At 42.3% G+C, this 20,276-nt stretch overlaps 2 protein-coding genes across 2 annotated transcripts in view; one reads left to right on the forward strand and one right to left on the reverse strand.

The window, feature by feature from the left end:
- Positions 1-4,642: 4,642 nt before the first annotated feature.
- On the forward strand, positions 4,643-6,108 carry LOC128425708 (lipocalin). Its single transcript, XM_053412451.1, has 6 exons — positions 4,643-4,803; positions 5,005-5,144; positions 5,254-5,333; positions 5,411-5,527; positions 5,623-5,723; positions 5,809-6,108. The coding sequence occupies exons 1-6, from the start codon at positions 4,708-4,710 to the stop codon at positions 5,812-5,814; spliced, it is 540 nt and encodes a 179-aa protein (XP_053268426.1). The 5' UTR covers positions 4,643-4,707; the 3' UTR covers positions 5,815-6,108.
- A 1,508-nt stretch (positions 6,109-7,616) lies between these two features.
- Positions 7,617-20,276, reverse strand: part of cntnap2a (contactin associated protein 2a) — a 314,161-nt gene continuing 301,501 nt past the window's right edge. The window contains exons 25-27 of the mRNA XM_053412914.1: positions 12,735-13,019; positions 10,568-10,639; positions 7,617-9,934 (exon numbers count right to left, since the gene is read on the reverse strand). Coding sequence (XP_053268889.1) covers positions 9,735-9,934; positions 10,568-10,639; positions 12,735-13,019 — 557 coding nt within the window. The 3' untranslated portion in view covers positions 7,617-9,734. The remainder of the gene's footprint in view (positions 9,935-10,567; positions 10,640-12,734; positions 13,020-20,276) is intronic.

The raw sequence follows: 20,276 nt of genomic DNA on the forward strand, positions 1-20,276 counted from the left end.
TTTTGTTTTGTTGTACGTTAGTTGTTTTTACTTGATGTCAGAATGAAGGTTCAGACAGACAGAGAGAAAAAATGAATGAAAGAAAGAAAGACAGCTGTATCTGTGGATAGATAGAAAAAAACATTGTTCTCTTGATGCTTGTCTGAAGCTACAATTACTGACCACAAGGAGCAGTCAGGTAAAAGCTAAATTAGTGTATTAAAATTTGTTTGGAAAATACTTGCGTCTTGTAGACAAAGAAAGAAAGATAAAGAAAGTCAGAAAGATAGAAAGAAAGAGAGATAAAGAGATAAAAAGATAGATAGAAAGAGAGAGCTGGGGGCAGAAAGAAAGAAAGTAAGAGAAAAAGAACAGAAAAAAAGCAAAGGCCAGTAAAATAAGGGCTGTTCAGAATAAAGCCTCTGCGTAACACGTTTGATGAAAATTCCAATTATTATTTTTCAACCCTCAGTAGCAAATGGGCAGAATAAAAATAGCCTAAGTCAAAAAGAGTAAATATACAATATAGACAAAAAAGATAGTACATTTACAAAGTATGGAAGCTATAATTGTTTCTAAATTGTTTGGCATTGGGTTGGGTGATACCTATATCAAGCTAGTGTAGGTTGTGGTTTTACATTATACAAATCAAATAGATCAATTAGTGTTATACTCCGTCGCTATATGTGCACAACGCATAAGCAAAACATAGACATGTATTGAATCATATTTTTCTATTGATAAAACAAAATAGATTAAAACAAAAAATAAAGAAATATATATATAAAAAGAAAATTAAATGTAAATATTTCTAATTAAATAAATCCTGCGCAGTAGACTCCTGCACAGGATTGATTTAATTTTTTTTTTTTTTTTAATTTACATAGTGTAAGATATTGTGCAATGAATAGGTGATTGAAATCCTGCCAAATTTAGGGGTCCAGTATCTTTCCAAGGAAACTTCCCCGCCATGCAGACGGGGAAGACTGGAGATCGAACCCCCAACCTTCTTGTTGAAGAACGACCGCTCCACCCACTAGGCCACTCAGCTGCTCGTTCCCATGAGAAACTAAGCACATCAAGAAGATGGACAAATTATTGTGTGTGTGTGTCTGTGTCATTCTATGCTGCTTTTGATACACATTTCAGAGAAAACCATTATATTTTCTACTTTTACTACATATATTTGTCAGCCTTACTTAAAAGTTACTTTCATATTTTTGGATTTTAGATACTGGATGATTTAGTATGCTTTACAAGAATCACAGTGTGGGACTCATTTGATTTAATATAGTTCTGAAAATTCATGCAAAACCTTCTAGTTTATATTCGGTGGTCAAATAAATGACATATTGTTCCCATCAACTAGACGACTTTACTTTGAAGGTGAGCTGTCTCACTGTACCCCTCTGGATGTCCTCTTTCAAGTTCAGCTTCTCAGGTTGACTTCCACTTCATGCACAGACCAGCTGAGGCCTCACTACTGCACGAATCTACAACAACAACAAATTCCTGGATCTTTTCTCGTTCATTTCTAAGCAGTCTGTTGCTGCTTGTTTCCATGTGATGTCCTGAGGCTGCCCCCTGCTGGCGGCTGGGTTCCTCTGCTACTGTTGCTTGGTTTGTGCAGCTTGTGATTAACTAAAGTTGTCCATAAAAAAAAAAGAAAGTTTTATCCTTCCAGGGCAATTTGATGTACAACCAGCAATTAGTGCACGACAAAAATAAACCAATCTATACAATGTAAATAAAACACAATAAAAAAAAACCTATAGACTAAGTAGCAGGGGAAAATTAGCTTTTAATAAATTATTTGTTAAGTCGAGCAACAGAAATTTACCTGTCAACTATTACGATATTCTAGAAACTTTTAAAGCAACAACTCCAAATGTTTGCTGCAGCCATTTTCTCAACAGTGCTGATTTGACACTTTTCTCAGTCACAGTATTTTAGCATTTTAAACTCTTGTTATTATAATTATTTATTTGTATATAACAAATGAAGTGTTCAAAATGTTCTGTGTTAATTTGGAAGATTTATTTTCATTTATGCTTTGGCCTAACTTGTTTTTTCAGGCAAATCAGCAAATACATATGAGACAAAATTTTAAACCTTAACAACTTTCTTTTATTGTTGACTTTTGCCATCACTTTTAAATGATGTCTCTCTGATGTTTTGTGTTTTATCTTCTGCATTCTTTAAGTTTGACCTTTAAGATCGTGAAACTATAAAACATATTCTTCTTTTATAAAGCTTTGTATATTGGTCAGGTTTCATTAAAACATTCCTTCAGGTGTTAATTAGATTACACAGTCATTGTGGTTGCATTGGGCTTCATTACATAAAAAAAATATTTCTAATATTCTTCCTAAATGTTGTGTGCAAAACACAAGAAACACTTCTCATTGTGTAATGTGGTCTAGTTCAACAACACTTCAAACTAGACCTTAAATCATGAAGATATGGTTAATTATTACCTCGATCAGAACTAAACGAAATTACGGTAGTAAAGTTAGAACTGATAATTCCATTAGTTATTATGATTATTATAATCTTATTAGTTGAACCTAACAAGGTGGCCTGTGTCTTTTTTGAAGAAATTACACTATTGGGGCAAAGTGTAACTTTCTATATTTTCATAAAATAACACACATGTTTGTCTTTCTGTGGCACGGACCTGAGATCGGATCAGAGTCATCGAATTCCAATTAGAATGAAAAATAATAATAGTAATAATAATCCTTACAATTTCAATAGTCTTTCACTTCCGGGCCCTAAAAAGACAGAAAGAAGGAAGCCTATCCCAATGAGTGCAGCTCAGTGTTTGCTGACGAAGCAGAGGCCTCCTGGCCCAGAATGAAAAACCTTGACTCATTGTCCTCATCAAACATGCATGTTTGTGCTTCTCTGTACTGAGTACAGTGCCGTCAGGTCAGGTGAGGTCTTAAACCCACTCCAGGGTTTGATGAGCCAGTGGATGTTGGTCAGAGAGTCTTTTGTAATGCAAAAGCTGATAGCGGCAGGAGGGAGGAGGAGTAATGATGGGGAGCAGGAGAAAATGATTCCATAGGGAAATATAATCAAACTGACAAAATAGTGAAACACTTTCATTCTGTCCTGTTTGAGAAGTTTTCTGTTGTAAACTCATTTGAACAACACCAACAACCCCCTGTGCAACAGATGCAGAGCTTTAAAAAAAAGAGGATAAACTGTGAAGGTTTTCCCACTGTGCAGATCTTAAATATCAACGCCTCAGAAGAGATGCAATAAATATTTACTGCAATTACTACATACAATAAATTCTAATATGGATTGAGACGTTATAGCAAGTAGAGTTTATTGATTGACATTTTATGCTTTTCTCCCTTAAGTTTAGCAAGAAAGCATCTGCTCTTGTTTCTGGCTGCGTGAGTGTGTTTTGGGGGGTTTCATGCACCATATGGTGAAAACATTTGCGCTGCTCACAGCTGTTATGATAGTCCATGGGTGTCTGAGCAGACGTGATGGAGGGGAAAGAAATGGAGGGCTATTCCTCGTTCCCCTCATTCCTCATCTATCCCCTAAAAGAAGGTTAACTGACCAAGCCAGAAGAACGGGGGTCCAGGGGTGTAGGGTAACAGTGGAAAATAGGAGAGAGAGGGAAACAGCTGGAAGACTGGGCATGGGCCGAGCTGGGGACATTGGGTTGAGAGCCAGAGGGTCAGACCGGGACAGAGCCAGAGGGTCGGAGCAGGACAGAGCAGCGGGGCTCCGGGTCAGGGTCCGACTGGGACAAAAACAAATGGAGTAGTCCCATGAGGTCTACTGGTCCTGACATGTCAGTGTATCTGCAGAAACCCTGGAGCCTCTCACTCTGACATTTGCCTTCACACACGGAGTGTTCTTTTACCCTGTGGATCAAGTCAAGAAGTTCTTGTCCAAATAAGGCACCTGCTGGGTCCATGGTTGGTCGGTTCATACTGTTACATTTAGCAAAGCAGGACCAAAGGCTGGTGAAGCTTATTTTAACAGAAAACTAAGACAAATGACAATGTAATTCATCAACACTGCACCTGTCATTCTGTCGTTTGAGGGAATTCAAACAGAGCGTGAGGAGATGAGCAAGAAGTGCAGGAAATCCTATGCAAGCGCACAGTTTGAGCACAAGCAGGGCAAATCAAACTATAAGCGGGAGTTATTTGAGTGTGAGTAACGAGGGAAAACATTACAAAATCGGAACATGATATCGAAAAGTCCAAATGAGAGCAGCATGGGAGCCAGTGGGCACGGCAGGAGCGGGGGACCTTGGGCATTTCTCCAAAGGGCCGGAGAGCAGAGTGGATTCGTGGGAGGAGACACAAGGGCAGGCGGGCAACGGGAGACCTCAAGCAACCAGCATGAGAGCAGACGACCCCCGACTCAGGTTCTGGCTTTGTGTCAATGCAGGTGCAACACAAGGAACACAACCAGGCAAAAGTTCATAAACACAAAGAGTTCAACAAAAGATCCAAACAGATAAAAAAAACAAAAAAAAACTGATAAAGCTCAACCCTGCACAGAATCATCATCACGTGGGTCCGTTGTGCAACTGCAGTGTTCTGCAGGTCAGTGGAGGAGGGTCAGGGAGTTGATATGAACAAGGTTAATGCAGTGGGAGGAGGAGACAGATGAGGGGGAGCAGGAGTCTGCAGGATATAAGAAGCCTCCACTTGCCCATCCAAACTACCGGCAACCCCAAACCACAGCAACATGATGAACTCGCTGCTGATGAAGCTGGGCACCTTGATGTGCGTGCTGGCTGTACACGCCGACGTCATGCCTGCTAAAGACTTCGACATGGAGAAGGTGAGCGACAGAGAGAGACCTATTTGAATTATAACAACACACAGATCTGTCACAGATTAATGTTGCTGTCAGAAAAGACGGGTTATTAGGATCTTTCATTAAGAATGCATTATGTGTATGATGGTTGTATAATGTGCAGGGTTCATTCCCTCAGGCTCAATGCTTTGATAGATTTTTTTTTGTGTGACTTCTTTCTTTTAGATGGCAGGAAAGTGGTACATTGTCGGCTCTGCCTCCAACGCCAAGTGGTTTGTGGACAGCAAGGAAGAACACAAGCTGAGCACCCACATATTCAAGCCAAGTCACGACGGACACATGGATCTCGTTTACGTCCACAACGGGTAAGTGGTTAATATGTTTATGGATTAAAATCAATAGTGTTGGATCATCCTGAGAATTCTCTCGCGAAAATCAAAACAGAATAAATTAACTGATCTGCTTTGTTTTCAGCCCTAATGGCACCTGTTCGAATTTGACTTTCCACACTAAGAAAACCGACACTCCTGGACGCTTCACCTACCACAGTGACAGTGAGTACACCCACCTTCACACGCACGCACACACATGCACACACACAAGCCTAACATGTGTATTCCTGCTTTATCAGTTTGGAACAATGACAACGACATGCGCATTGTTGAGGTCCAGTATGAAGAGTACGCTCTGGTCCACACCATCAAGACGGCCTCAGACAACTCGACTCACGTCCTCAACAACCTCCTCAGTAAGTCATTTGTAGCCCAGCGGCATTCTAGGAAAGCAAAGTGTGTTGAATTCAGGATTTAGTGAAGACTGAAGAGATTGGTTGTGTGTTTGCAGGTCGTACCAACGAGACCAGTGCTGTCCTGCAGGAGAAGTTCTCAAAGTTCTCCAATGAGACCGGCGTCCTGCCTGAAAACCTCATCTTCTTACCCAGAGTGGTATGTTATTTTTATACAGATGCTTTTGAATCAATGCATTGTGGCTGGTTCAGACTTTTACTCACGGGCCTCTTCCTGTCTATAGATGTAATCGAATGTCATCCGGCCGTCTTCCTCCCTTCATCTCCACACGAGTCCCAGGTTTTCATCCCTCAAGAGATTTACTCTCCACCTTCTCACTGTGATGTCTGCAGCACCACAAAGATCCACCTGAGACTGGGACATTGCTGCATTTTATTCCAGCTCCTGCTGCGTATGAAGACCAATCATTATTCTAAAGGCCAGATTAGTGAGACATAGGGAAGAAATACACACGACTGTTAAATCCATACATGCACGTCTCTGTTCAGTCATTTGTTGTACAATAAAAATGATGAAACTATAACGAATGTTTCAGAGTGTTTCTATTTTTTTTGGGTGGCTAAACACTTTAGAAATTCAAATCTGTTGTTTGGGAGTCACATCAATGATTTGAAACACTATAGTGTCCACTAGTGGTTGATAAACGCTCATAACATATGCCCAATGAGGAATGTAGATGGCCAGAAAAATGTGTTCAAATATTAGGCAAGTTTGAAAAACAAAAGTTCCAGATAAGCAGAGCATTTAATGGATTCGATTAACAGTTGCTTTGGACTGAAAGACAGCATCATAGCTTCATACGAGAGATTTATTTACATGATTTCTGTCGTGTAAAGTCAAATGTCACTAATGTAAAAACCCCAACTGCTCATACTTCATTCTTACTGAGCCGGGCAAGATATCCCAGACAAATGCAAGCGTGAGAGCAAAACATATGTATGCTGTTGATCAATGAGCAGCAGGTGAGGATTTACAGTTGAACTGAATTTACACATTTGTTAACAAGTCAACAAACACAGGGCATCACAAGTGTTTTTATATCAAACGTTATTGGGGCTCTCGAGGTGCATGTTAGGATTTGGGTGGTGAGATCGTGCACAAGATTGTCCTGATCATCCTGACAGGGAGGAAAATGGTTTGGTTGAATGGAGTTACATTTTTTATTTTTAGGCTACACTTTCTGACCACAGGGAGGCAGCCTATGGCACGATTTTGACAAACCAGGTGTTCATTTGGAGACAGATAGATAGATGCGATGGATAGAGAGATAGATTGATAGAAAGACGGATAGATCAGAAAGAAATAATTAACGAAGGATTGAAAATACTCAATCTCTGTATGAAGATACACGTTTGAACCACATGGGGGCACTATGACCTGTATAAGTGTTCAAATAACAATCTAAAATGGTTAAATAGAATAAAAAGAAAGAAAGTAAAACAAAAAACTGTATCTCTCATGGAACAAATGAGCTTCTCATAAAGCTACAGTGACCACAGGGGAAGTCATGGCCTGTTTTAAGACAAATCACATGTTCAAATTGAAAAGCTAAAAATGGTTTAATACAATTTGTTCAGAAAAAAAAAACTGCTGCCCACTGACAGAGTGGGGGGGAAATAAGGAGCCATATTTACTGTCTCTCAGTTTGTGAAAAATGGGACAAGAGCTGTTAATTTCTAAGTAACCCAGTTAGAAAAACTATGTGTATAGTTATGATTCATTCCCTCTGACTCCCCGTCTCACTGTCACTTCTCCCCCCTCAACTCCCAGTTTAATCTTCAAGGTTTGTTTTAGACTCCTTCTTCAAATAAATTATTTACTGCACTTCTCAACGATCTTTCTTCTTTCATGTTATTTTCACTTCATTAGGGGGAAAATGGGGCAAAGTCACAAAACAGGAGTATCGACACGAAGCAGGAGCTTATGGGTAGGAGGCAAATGAAAACATTATCGGCACGGTCACAGGGTGAAAGTGAGAACAAGTGAAAATGCTTCGCCCACTTGTGAGACATGTGACACCAAAGACTGATATTAAAGATCAAACACTCTTTATTGAACTCAACAGAACTGAAAGCAAAACATATGGGTCATGGTTTTGTCTGCTGGAGCTGAGAGTCCATCATAATCGCTGCTACCACATATCAAGGGCATTGTTGTAAAGTCTGAGTAATATAACCAGTGTGAAAAAGATAATAAGTAAAGTCGAAAATTCACTCGTTTGCCTTCATGAGTGGATGTGTTTCGGATAAAGTCTTCTTTGAGGCTGCATTAGAAGGCGGGCTGAATAGTTGGCAGCTGCTTATGACTGTAACACACTGACAATGATGCAGTAAGATAAACAGGTTACTGAAAAACAACACGGTTAGAAAACATGACATTTCTGAATGCTTGTTGGACAACAGTGGCACCGAGTGAAGGTCGATTCATCTTCGCTCGCAAAGCAGGAGCCTCCGCGAGTGAACGACCTTGACTCATGCTCCATCAAACGTGCATGCGCGTGTTAAATGTGTGTTACAGATTGTGTATATTTCCGGTGTGTAGCTTAATGTCGCTGCACAGCTTTGCTTCAAAATCAAGCTTTGATCGAGATTCGTTGGACAAGGGCACCATTCCAAATCAGGCAAATAAAACCAGCAGTCAAGTTCTTGTTCTGGCTCCTGGTAGAAGGACCGGGGCAAGGCGACATGGCTCGAGACCGTGAAGGCACAATGGACAAGTCCGCCAACCATGATCCTAACCTTGTCCCAGATCTCGAATGAATATTGTCCATCTACGATCTTTGTTCTATGCTGCTTCCACCACTTAAAGGAGCGAATTATGCTATAACATGTTTTCTCTTTCCTCTAGTGTGTTATGTAAAGTTAAAAAGCCCAAAGACAGCGGTACAGGGAGTTTCTTCTCCGCCACAGAAAACACTGAAGCTCCTGAAACGCCTTGTCAGCAATCTGGCCGTTGCTTCACATTTCACCTTTGCATAAAACACATTTGAGCAGGTAAACTTTTCCCCAAATTAAAACTATGAGCCTGTACATTAGCAGATTATGTCTCCTTTAATGCCTGGTGATCAGAGCATCAAAACAACTCATTAAGCACCAGTTGGAGTTGTTGGATCTGACCACACATTGTACCCACAGGTGCTTGCACGGGCCGCGAACCCACGGCGTCACTCTAAGGTCTAAACTTACACAGAAAACATTTAATGCAAAAAGATATAAGACTCAAGTGTTTGGCAAAGAAACTAATCGACCGTCTCCAGTGTGAAGGAGTAAAGGCTCAAGGTTTCGCCGATATCCGAATGAAAAGAAAGCTGCCGCGCTGAGCTAAACCAACCAACGAGTGCCATGATTTCCCATCATGCACTGAGAAACCCCTCTCTGCCCCCCCCCCAGAAAGGAATGTCCCATTACAATCGCATGTCATAAACTTTTAACATAAAACTCTCTACTTCACACATATATAACGAACAGACTCATGATATAATCGCAATATAGATCTTACAGTTCTCATTAGTGTTTATTTATCGGACTCTGAATAAATCTGAATAAAAGAAAAAGAAAATAACACAATCTATTATTTACAAAGGGAATTTTGGCATCCATATTCAGCTCGATATCACCGCAGTATTAGTGGCTTACATGAGGGTTGATGAAGTAAGAAAAAAAAAAGGGTTTGGCATATCGATTTGATCATTTATAATATAAGACTTTTCTTAAAAAATCAAATCAAAACGCAACAGAGACTGCCGATAAATCTGTGCTATCACATGACCCGGTGAGTATAATTATTTGTCATATACAGTATTCAAAGGACTCCTGAAAACTCCCAAGCACGATACAAAGAAGGACGAGCTGGTTAGTATATACAAGTACAGTCTCTTATAGCTGTGCCCCGCTAAATAACTGGTCCTCTCTCTCTAATACTCTGGATATATAAAAAAAACTAAAACAAACAAACAAACCAACGAAAAAGATTCCTGTACACGTCTGCCGCACATCCCCCCCCGCTCCGGGAGATTATTGTCCTGCTCGAGCAGCCGTTCCTCCATCTCCCCCGTGATTGGTCGCTGAATGATACCTCCTCCCCTTTCTGTGGCGACCGTTAGTTACAACGAATCACTTGCTTCTCCCCGAGTCCTCCGCCCACTGGCTGTTAGATGAACCACTCCTTTTTTGATTCTTCGATGGTTTCTGGGTTGTCGGTGCTGATGATGGCCGTGTCCGCCGACTCTGCCGCGGACTCGCCGCCGCCCTTGGCCTCGTTGGTGTGGTAGGTGCCTTTGTGACGGAACATGTAGCGGATCAGGAACACCAGGGTGCACAAGATGGTGAAGATCACCACCGCGATAATGCCTGTGCAGGAGAAAGACATTGAGGGATAAGTTAGAAGAGCTGGTATTTTCTCTGGTGGTTATTAGATGAGATGGAAAGGAGGGCACGTTAACTGCACGTGATCCGACAGTACGGCTCACTGATGGAAATACAACACTGTTTGGTATTGAATTGTTTATCTGTCGTTACATGTTCACTCACTATAGTGGTTTTCAGACATGAACTCATGGACAATCTGTAGACAATTGAGGCCCGACTATCTCCAGACTTTGCCTTTCGAATAATATGAAGAAAACAGCAGGAGATTCTTGGGTGAGACAGATTCACGACAACAGAAAAATCCCATGTCTTCCTTCCAAGTTTACATCTTCCTCTGAGTCGTCCACGTGCAATGCTCCTCTTTTTCATCCTGAGATAACTGCCTACATTTGTCCCCTTTACTTTTGCACCTATCACTTGTTAGAAACATCAGTAACTCACTCTCTAAATTCTTCAAATATTCTCCTGCTGTATTCTCACATGGGTTAGGGTTACCCTGATCATTTCAGGAGAATGTGTGGAGATCAGTTCATGTCTGAAAGCAGCCAGAGCATCTGAGACAAAGTTGCCTCTAGACAGGTGAAATGCAAAGCTGAATATGGCGACACGGGGTACCTCCAATAATGGCCGAGTCCCTGTTGACTCCATCAGGAATCACTCTCTCCTCATTAAAGGGGAGCTCTGCATCTGAAACAGAGAGAAGAAAGAAAGAGAGTCAAATTATGAGTACATACGTCATACTTAAAAGCAGATTCTAAGAACGTCAATGATTTAGCTTGATTTTGCCAGAATGGCTGCACTGGACCAGTTTGCACACAATGAAAAACCAGACAAGACTGTTCAAGATGCTGTTCTGCAAAGACTTGGTCATTGTTCGCGCGAATAAAAACGTGAATAATAGTTTCACAAAGGGTTGAACGTCTCTTGATTATTAATTGATTGGTTATTTGGCATAAGCTGCAATAAACTAACCAGAGAGCCAACTCCCATTCCCTTTAAAATCCAGCTGTGCTTACACCTTGTTGGATGTACATTGCAAAATGAAGGTGGATTTGCCAGGTGAGTCTGAGAGAACTCTTCCCTCCAGAGGAATAAGATCCGCTCATGTGTAAAATGAAAAGGCAGAAACAGATCTGCTAACAGCCTGTGTAGAAACACATGAGTATCATAATAAAGGCCCCTAAAATAACAGTAGAATACTGCATCAGTGACTTCAGACCAAGCTTGTGATGCTCAATTGCTTTCTGCTGCCTCAAGATAGCAATGCATCAACTGGGTTAGGGTTAGGGTTACCTGACCGCCCCTCATTTAAAGACCAACCCGCCCATGGGTGCTCAGATCTGCACCAACGCATTTGCTATTTAAACAATGTAGGAGCTGCGTCAGTCTGAGACGAGCAAACACTGAGGTGAAACTACGAGGGAGACTTGACGGAGGAGAAAGATGCTGTTGTGATGTCGGGCTCGTCTGTTGTGCCGACGGAGGAACAGACACAAACACTTCAAAGGGCATAATCCAAACAACCTGCATATGTGCACATCCACACAACAGTGGAAGGAGCCATCAGCTATTTCTGCTGCTGACTGCATCGTTCTCCAGAGAACTAACCAGATGAGAGGACGAGGCTGGGGAGGGAAACGATGGTGAATATAGAAAGTAATTGTGGACAGAAGTGCATCACAGTCTGTGCTCGGCTTGGACATCAAGAATTCATCATGTGTAAAGACGAGACTCGAGGGCACAGAGTTGAGAGGAGAGGACCAATACAGTGAAAAGAAGAGAAATCTGAGAAAAAAGAGAAGTCTGACACTGATGATTATAGATGATAAGAATGGAAAAAGGTACAGCAGAATAAATATTGATCCTTTCTGCGGAGGGACAGTGGAGCGCTGACGGGGGACTTTTGATGGTTTGGACCTGGAGTCCGGATCGATGGGCTGGATTGATCTCAGGGAGCTCCACGCTCCCAGAGGTGCAGTCGGCACCGAGCCTGAGGAAGAAGTGCTGCATCCGGAATAACGACGCAGCGGAAAACTAAACACTGCTGTGGAAGGAAACTTTAGCCACGAGAGTACTGATGTCTGTCTGTCTGTGTAAAGGCTGAGTGTGTAGCTGTGTAAGGGATCTGTTTGTTCTGTTCGATGTGTATAACATCGCACAACTGGAACCTAAATGTGCTGATTTCAACAGATCAAATTTGCATATGTCAACTGAGCATAGCAACCATAGCAGTTATAAATACTTTCTGACTGATAACCACATAACTTGTTAATTCTTAGTGCAATCCTGAATTATGACTAAATATTTGACTTTTGGTGTGTTATACCTCTTTTACACCAAAATAAATAGGTTTTTTAACCTTGGGTAAACTTGCTAAGAAAATGCAATTTACTCTTTTGAAAATACACAAGATGACCTCCAGGTGGAGGAAGTGATGAGGATTCAATGAGCGTCCTGTAAAAAAGATTTCATGGCACTTTCTCGTTAGTGGTTCTGAATTTGACTTTGCAACATCCTCTCCTTCGCCCAAGGAGGTTCTGTTTTCCTCCATGTTTGTTTGTTAGTCAGCAGGATCAGGCAAAGACTACTGGACCTACTTGGTAGAATGATGTGGGTGAGGGAATTGCTTTCCATGCTCTTGAACATTGCGAGAGAGGGCGTTTTCTTTTATCTTTTTGAAATTCTAAATAAATAAGACAGAGATCTTGATGAAAAAAATCTGGCACATTTGGGGAGGCGAGTGTGTGTGTGTGTGTGATTCAATGTGGCCGGTTCATCTCACCTGTGTTGTCCAGATGCCAGGGATCTGTTGCAGCAGACATTGGCGGGATGGTGAGAGGTGATGCCCCACAGTTGGATTCCACCAGTTTGCCCTGGTAAGACACCGGCAGTGCGGCGGCGGGTTGTCTGTCCGGCTGACCGTCTGTCGGCGTGGCCTTGGCCTGTGCGGCTGCTCTCAGCGCAGACTTGAGGGGGGCGACGCCGTTGAACTGCACCCGCGACAAGCACCCGACAAAGCCCGGCGTGTTGTAACGCTCGATGAGGACCGGGTCTACGTGTCCAGTCTCTGCACGGGGACACAGCGATGGAAAGAAGCTGAAGTCATTGATCTCATCTTGTTTGATAGAACTTAAGAGGAATAAAGGCTACAAAATTTGCTGATGCTGAGGGATGATGGGGATCAAAACACACTCTGACGCTTAAACTCAAAGTCCTGCTATAAGCACACATTTTGCTGATGCACACATACAGTAAAACCTATATCCTGCAAGTCTAGAACGCCCAGTAAGAACATGAATCTGCACAAATGAGGGGTAAGATTTTTTTGGTGCAGTCAAAAGATGATTCTCCCTGGCTTAAATACACCCGTACACACACAAGGTACCTGCAGAGAAGACGAGAGAGAGGAGAGACAACAGGCAGCAAACAACAAAATCCCTCCGACCTAAATGTTGCATTAAATGAGGCCACAGGCACAAACCTGGTCTGATTTCAAAACAGCACAAACAGTCTCAGACGCTTTGAAATGAAATGTCCTGCTCCTTCCCATGAAATGGCTGTGTGGGCTGACGGAGCCTGGCCGGTATTTTAACATGCACGGCTGCTCTGCTGCTGCTGGACGCCGGTGCCACACCCCAGAGCAACGGTTTGGATAAATCTGCAGCAAAATGTTAACAAGGGACGACCGTTCTCTCTCTCTCTCTCCGTGTGTGTGTGTGTGTGTGTGTGTGTGTGTGTGTGTTTAATGAATTGTGTTATGTTATGACGATCTGAGTATCTGGACATGGCTCATAATTCAATTCTCTTCCTTTATTCCATTTTGATGGGTCAAATACAAGCCTGTGTACGTGGGTTTGTGCACTATTGACTGTGCTGCCCGGAATAAAGCTCGACGCTCGTCTTCTGTGTATTCAACATCTGACCAGACCTCCTACAGACACGCACACTGTATATCTATACACATGCGGTACATATATAGCTGAAATGTGGCTCAGCATCACCCCTCAGATGAAGCAGACAAATGTACCTGCTTTCAGTCCCTTCAAAACCTTTGAGAATGGTTTGCATAAGCAAGTGCGCATGACCCTGCATATGCATGGGGGCGTGCACAAAAGGTGGAGAGAGGCAGACAGACATGAGGGAGAGAAGCGGCTCGGAGCGTTACAGTGAGCACGGTGAGCAGAATACTGATAACGACATGAATACAGGATCTGAATACAGGCACTCTCTGAACCTACTCGCTGCAGAGGCCTGTGTGTGAATACCAATAGGCTCTCTTATGATTATAACAGGCTGCTTTGCATACAATGCCGACAATACCAGTGTTTGGTTTAGCACAGACAATCTTCCCTTGTCTTGGATTATTAATCTGGAGCATGTGAATTCCAAAGGGAGGGTTCATTCGATCAACAATGTGCCGTCAGACAAAGTAAAAGCTTAAAAAAAGACAATTAGATCAATACTGATGTGGGTATTTCCTTACATCTCTGAAGAGCATTCTTATGGGACTGCCCTCTGGAGACGTAGGCTATCGTCTCCAGAAGGTAGCTGTTGAATCTATCCTCTCATTTTCGCGGGGTTGATTGTCAGAAAAGCCCTTCAAGCCGAAGGGGGAGCTGCATGTTTTGCACGTTGACCGTAGATTGTACATTAAGATAAGTCCCATATGATAACATTGAGGTAGCAGGATTAATGACCGATACTACAGCCAGACACCAGGGGGCATTTGAGTTGCTTTGGCTTCACTTTCGGTGGCGGTCATATCATACACAGTGTATAATGTTAATACTTGTATTGTGAATAATCATGGTCTTTAGACACGTGTGCTTGTCAAGCTGCCAATGACGCAGCTTCCACTGTTCTGAGATCAGTTAGTTTGTTGTATGCAATATTGTACACATGTGCAGATCTGGATTTGAGGCAGAGTTAGAGGACTCGAGTCCCAGGACTTGACTCTAGTCGAAAATTTGAGGACATGCAAATTTCTTGACGAACGCTGATAAAAGAGCTGACTTCACTTGGAATCCCTCACCTGAACATTTTCTTTGATTTGAGGCACTTGACTCGAAAGAACTTAACCATTTTCTTAAAATGCTCAGAAGAAAATTATGAATGAGAACTTAAGAATGCAAGGATCAAGGTGAAAGGATTCTCACACACAGACACTAAATGTCTTTTAAGCCTTGTATTACCAGACCATTTCTGATTCATGACCCGACACCTTTCCAAGACAGAGCTGCGTGACAAATGCAATCCTGCAGGATTAGGCAGAAAAGGTGATGTTTCCTTGATGAGGATTAAAATATCCGTGCTCCAAATACATTTATATATTTGTTCTCCGCAATCTAAAGCAGTAAATACCACTCAGCAGGTGGAATGCTGTTTTATTGGTTTGCATTTTAACTGCTGTCCATGTGCTGCACAATAGAGACAAAATGAAACCTGATCTAATGATCCTGTAGCTTTGTGGATTTGTGCATGTTGATTCGGCTCTATGAAATCGTATATGCTTCACAATAATATAAAATACAAGCACAACACAAACAGGAGCCCAGAATTTTTTTCGATGCCGGGTGTTTTTATGCAGAGTGAGGTCATCCTCTGCACATCAACAAGTCAGATCACCTTCTACTAACTGCACTTCTATACTGCACTTACATGTAGCTCATGCTTGTGTGTAAGATCAACACAAAGCCTACGTTGCTGTGAGCGTTTATACTTGTGTGCTGGTGTGTCTGTGTCATTGCACTTTCAAAAATACTAGTTGACAGTGGGGTTTTTCCATACAGGTGTGTATGTGTGTGTGTGTGTGTGTGTATAATTCAAATAATGCAAAATGAAACATAACAGATAATGTTGGAATATGAGCTAATGAATGTTGAGCAACAGTTACCTTGACTGTTGATTCAACGCATTAGTAGAAATTGGCCTGTAGGCTTGTAATCCTCTCTTTCCTTTGCTCTGGGGACTTTTTGTTGGGTCGTCCAGACTAATCAATATAACATTGACAAACACACACAAACCAACAGCTGTCCCACTCACTAATCCTGTTTAGAACAGAGCAGGGACAAATGTGTCTGGTCTTAAGACTTCTAGTTCCAATAAGGAAATGTACCGTTACACATGATTACAACTAGGTTCAACAATGGTGTTGCACGGTGCACCGTATGTGACCCCTCACAACCCCCCCCATCCCCACCCACCCACACACACATATAGACTGACACGACAAGGTCAGCATGTTGATAAGAGCACTGCACCTCCTGATGGCGTGTCACCAGGGTGACCAACGACATCACATGAATAATTCAAAAGGTGACGTAGCAAACCAAACTGGGACGGGAGGTCTGGTCTGAGGAGAATGGAGAGAGAGAGGTGTATTTTGGAAAAGGAGTGAGATGGCGGAGAATGATACGAAGCGTAGAAAAGCACCTAATGTTTCTCTAAAAAAACCAAGGTAGGATGAAGAGAATAGAGAAGAAAGGTGTGACCTCTATGGTGGTGGAGGAGGAAGGTGAGAGACATGAGAGGACAAGAAGACAGACGAGAGGGTCTCTAGTCTGTGATGTGTGTGTGTGTGCATCTGGGTGGAAAAAAAAGAGAGAGAGAGTGGGAAAGAAATGGGGTGACACGAAGGGTGCTCAAATGGAAGGGCTGGGTAGAAGAGATCACACGCAGTTGCCATGGCAACAAATGGAAGCTGATGTGGGGGGAGAGGGGGGGCGTTCATGAAAGTATGATGCATTTGAGACACATCAAAAGAATATTAATGTGACGCCACCTACCGCACCCTGTGCAACAGAAATAAATAAGTAGCGTGGTCACTAAAGAAAACTAACACACAAACACACGTACAAACACACACACGTTGGTCATGGCTGATGTGCCGTAGACAGGAGCAGAATAAATTAGGGAGAGGGGAAGCCAGATAGAAAAACAAAAAAGCAAGAAAACAGTAGAAATAAATAAGGAACACATAAACTGTAAAAAAGATATTTTCCTTTATCCTTATTTGTATATTGTGTATATATTTACATGTAAAAATGACATCACTTTAAGGATTTATCCCTGAACAATATTCATTCCCTATCTCATACAGAGTTTGGTCGTAAATTAAATGTTGCTGTGTCACTGAAACAATGTGAATTAAACCAAACTACGAGCTGCAGTGAACAGAGACCTGTGAGGAGAAGAAGGTATGGGATGGAGGAACTGGTGGAGGTAGTGAGACGTGACAGATAAACGAGAAGCTGCAGCAGATGTATGTTTACTGGTTTAAGACCATACACCTGTGGTTGCTACAGCCTCCCATGATGAGCACTACACATGCACGCCCACATTTTTATCACTGCCACCTCAAGCTTCCTCCAGACACAACAGAGATGCATCAGCCAGAGAACCGATCATAGGTTAGCACGCTCTCTAGAAGGAAGAGACTGAAGAAGACTCTGACACGCACCAGGATTCTGTGCAAGTCACCTGGAATATAATTCAGGGGTGTAATATTTTTCATTAAATTTGTGACTTAATTGGAATTTAAGAAAATAAAACCGGCAGATGAAACACTGTATTTCTCATGTTCAGAAAGACAGACACATGTATAATCATTAACAAATGCAAAAGAAGACACACACACACACACACACACACACACACACACACACACACACACACACACACACACACACACACACACACACACACACACACACACACACACACACACACACACACACACACACAGAGTAGTTACCTATATGTGGAGTTAACGTCAGTTTTGAAGCTTCCTCTCCTCTCCCTTGTTCTCCCTCTCAGCTACGTGAGTCTCTTAGTACAGGACCACATTTGCAAGCATCTCTCTCTCTCTCTCCCTCTTTCTCTCTCTCTACCTCCCTCTCTCTCTCTCTCTCTGCAGTGCAGACCCACCCCCACAGCACCAGCTGGAGAAAACCAGGATGCCGGATTCCACGCCGGCGTGGAGCAGGACTCGCCAGTCTGACAAGTACAGCCAGTGGTGAGCAGACGGGGTGGAGAGCAATGATGTCATCCCTTGTATAAACAAAACAGTGACCACATGTAAAGTCACCTCCAACGATCAAAGGGCACACAGAGATTACAGATTTGCCCGGAGACAGATAAGAACGAACAGGCTCCTGTGTTATCAGGCTCATATAAAGTCAGGGTTGATCGATGCTCTGATCAGAGTCAGGACGTCTGGTCGCCACCACAGAAACGCCAGGCATCGAACCAGCGGCTGCCTGTGTAGGGGAGGAGATTGATTCAAGTTCATCATGACTTGCTCTGGACAAAAGTAGGCAGCTCTGTGAAGTATATATGATTTGTGCTTTTTTTGATTCTTATAGAGAATCATTGGTCTCTGACTCTGGAGCTGGATCCTGAAGAGCAGAAAACCCGGAAGACTTCATGAGAAGTGCAGCAGTCAGATTAAATGATTTAATTATAACACCTTCCTCAGCAAGACATGTGCCATTTGCTACCAAAGCAAACATCAAATCAATCCAGATCAACTAGAGCTGATGTAGAGCGGTGAAATGTCAGCTCATAACTTCTGAAAAGGCATAAAATGCAAATGTCTGAGTCCCTCTTCCTGCCAGCCCCCTGGTTAAACTGCTGATGACACAACAGGATGGATGCAAAACGGAACAAATCAAAAAAGATTATGCAGAAGTCAAACGTCTAAAAAGGGAAACAAGAAAATCGCAAATTAGAGACAAAGCCTTTCGAGAGCTTTTGGTCATCAACTGAAACCTCAAACCAGAGTTTCGGTACTGTGACCAAAAACGTGCGATTCAATCCTGCCTCCTGCACAGTCGACCCATTGCGTGAACCAACTGCTGCATTTTTGAAGGACCCAATTTTCCAGAACTCTGGAATGTTTCCAGCATAAGTCTCATCACCACTTCAAGCAGACATTCATACCATTAGTGTCTAGACCGTACACAGAGCCTTTCGATCAAGGGAAATTTGGGGTTTAGCATCTTGCTCAAGCACACTTTGGCATGTGGACTGGAGGAGATCGAACCACCAACCCTCTGGTTACCTCCTCAGCCACGAGGCCTAAAGCAGTTGTGTCCATGCTGTGCCACGATGACGACACTTATCCGCAACATTTGAAGGTCAGTGTGACGTCTGGACGTAAATAAAAACTTTAACGGCTGTTATTTGCATTCAGACGTCTTTTCTTTAACTTCCTCAAAGAAGAAGCCCATTCACCTTGAAGCCTTTAAGCCTGTGTGAAATAATTGGCAGCACCCACAGGGAGCGTCGTGTTGAATGAGCCTGGACAGACTTCCCAGAATGAGAGAGGCTCAGGGAATAAAAAGAAATTCAAGAGATAAATCAGAGCTTTAGTGCCGCACTGATGTTCATGTCCCTCACAACCAACCCTCAGGGCTACAATCATCTGTCTCTGATAGCGACTTTCAGTGTCACCGTTTCCATTACTCTCCCTCTGCCTGTGGCTCTCGAGCTATTCCCTTAGTTAGACACAGTCACATAAAATCCAGGCATGCACAAACATTAACACACACACACACGCACACACTCGCACGCACACACACACACAACTGTCAGGCTACAGCAGGTTCAGTCGTATATAGCATGTGCTGAATCATCCCTGTGCTCCATGATCAATACCACTTTAGGACAATTACCCGTGGCAGCAAACACTGTGATTATCATGACCGCGAATCTCAGAGATTCACACTGACAGCTACAACAAACATGCTGACAAATGAATATTTGCTACACAAACAACTGAACTCTCAATTAAAGAAAAATAAAAAGTTTGATTTTGTTCCCAAAAAAGAATAACACAGAGCTGATTCCAGGATTGTTATTGAATTTTATGCAGTGATTAAACGCTATGTTTATGTTTTATGTGTATACTTATGTTCATGTATTTAAAAGGGACAACGCACATTAATTAACATGTGTGCTTGAGTCCAACATGGAATTGTGCCAGATTTACTCATGCAGGCTCTGGTGGATTGATGGTAAAAAACAACAACATACAAATAACATATAGACACATGAATAAAAAAACACAGTACACACAAATATATAAATCAATTAAATAGCTGTATGACATATGAAAACATGGAGAAAGGCACTAAAGTACAAATGATGAGTAAAGCAATATAAAGAAAAACAGCCGTATCAAGTAGAGCACACAAACACTCAAATTAAACACATAACATTTAGTAAAATGAGCAGTAAAACAACAACATGGCCACAAACCAGACGATGACTCGTCTCAGTTTCCAACAACAACTGTTATTTGTGTCTCTAGAAAACAACCGGC

This window comes from Pleuronectes platessa, chromosome 20 (assembly GCF_947347685.1).
Source record: "Pleuronectes platessa chromosome 20, fPlePla1.1, whole genome shotgun sequence".
NCBI lineage: Eukaryota > Metazoa > Chordata > Actinopteri > Pleuronectiformes > Pleuronectidae > Pleuronectes > Pleuronectes platessa.

Coding starts and splice junctions, on each gene's coding strand:
- LOC128425708 (XM_053412451.1), top strand. CDS start 4,708: ATGATGAACTCGCTGCTGATGAAGCTGGGCACCTTGATGTGCGTGCTG. Junction 5,334..5,410: donor CTTCACCTACCACAGTGACA/GTGAGTACACCC, acceptor CTGCTTTATCAG/TTTGGAACAATGACAACGAC. Junction 5,528..5,622: donor CGTCCTCAACAACCTCCTCA/GTAAGTCATTTG, acceptor GTGTGTTTGCAG/GTCGTACCAACGAGACCAGT.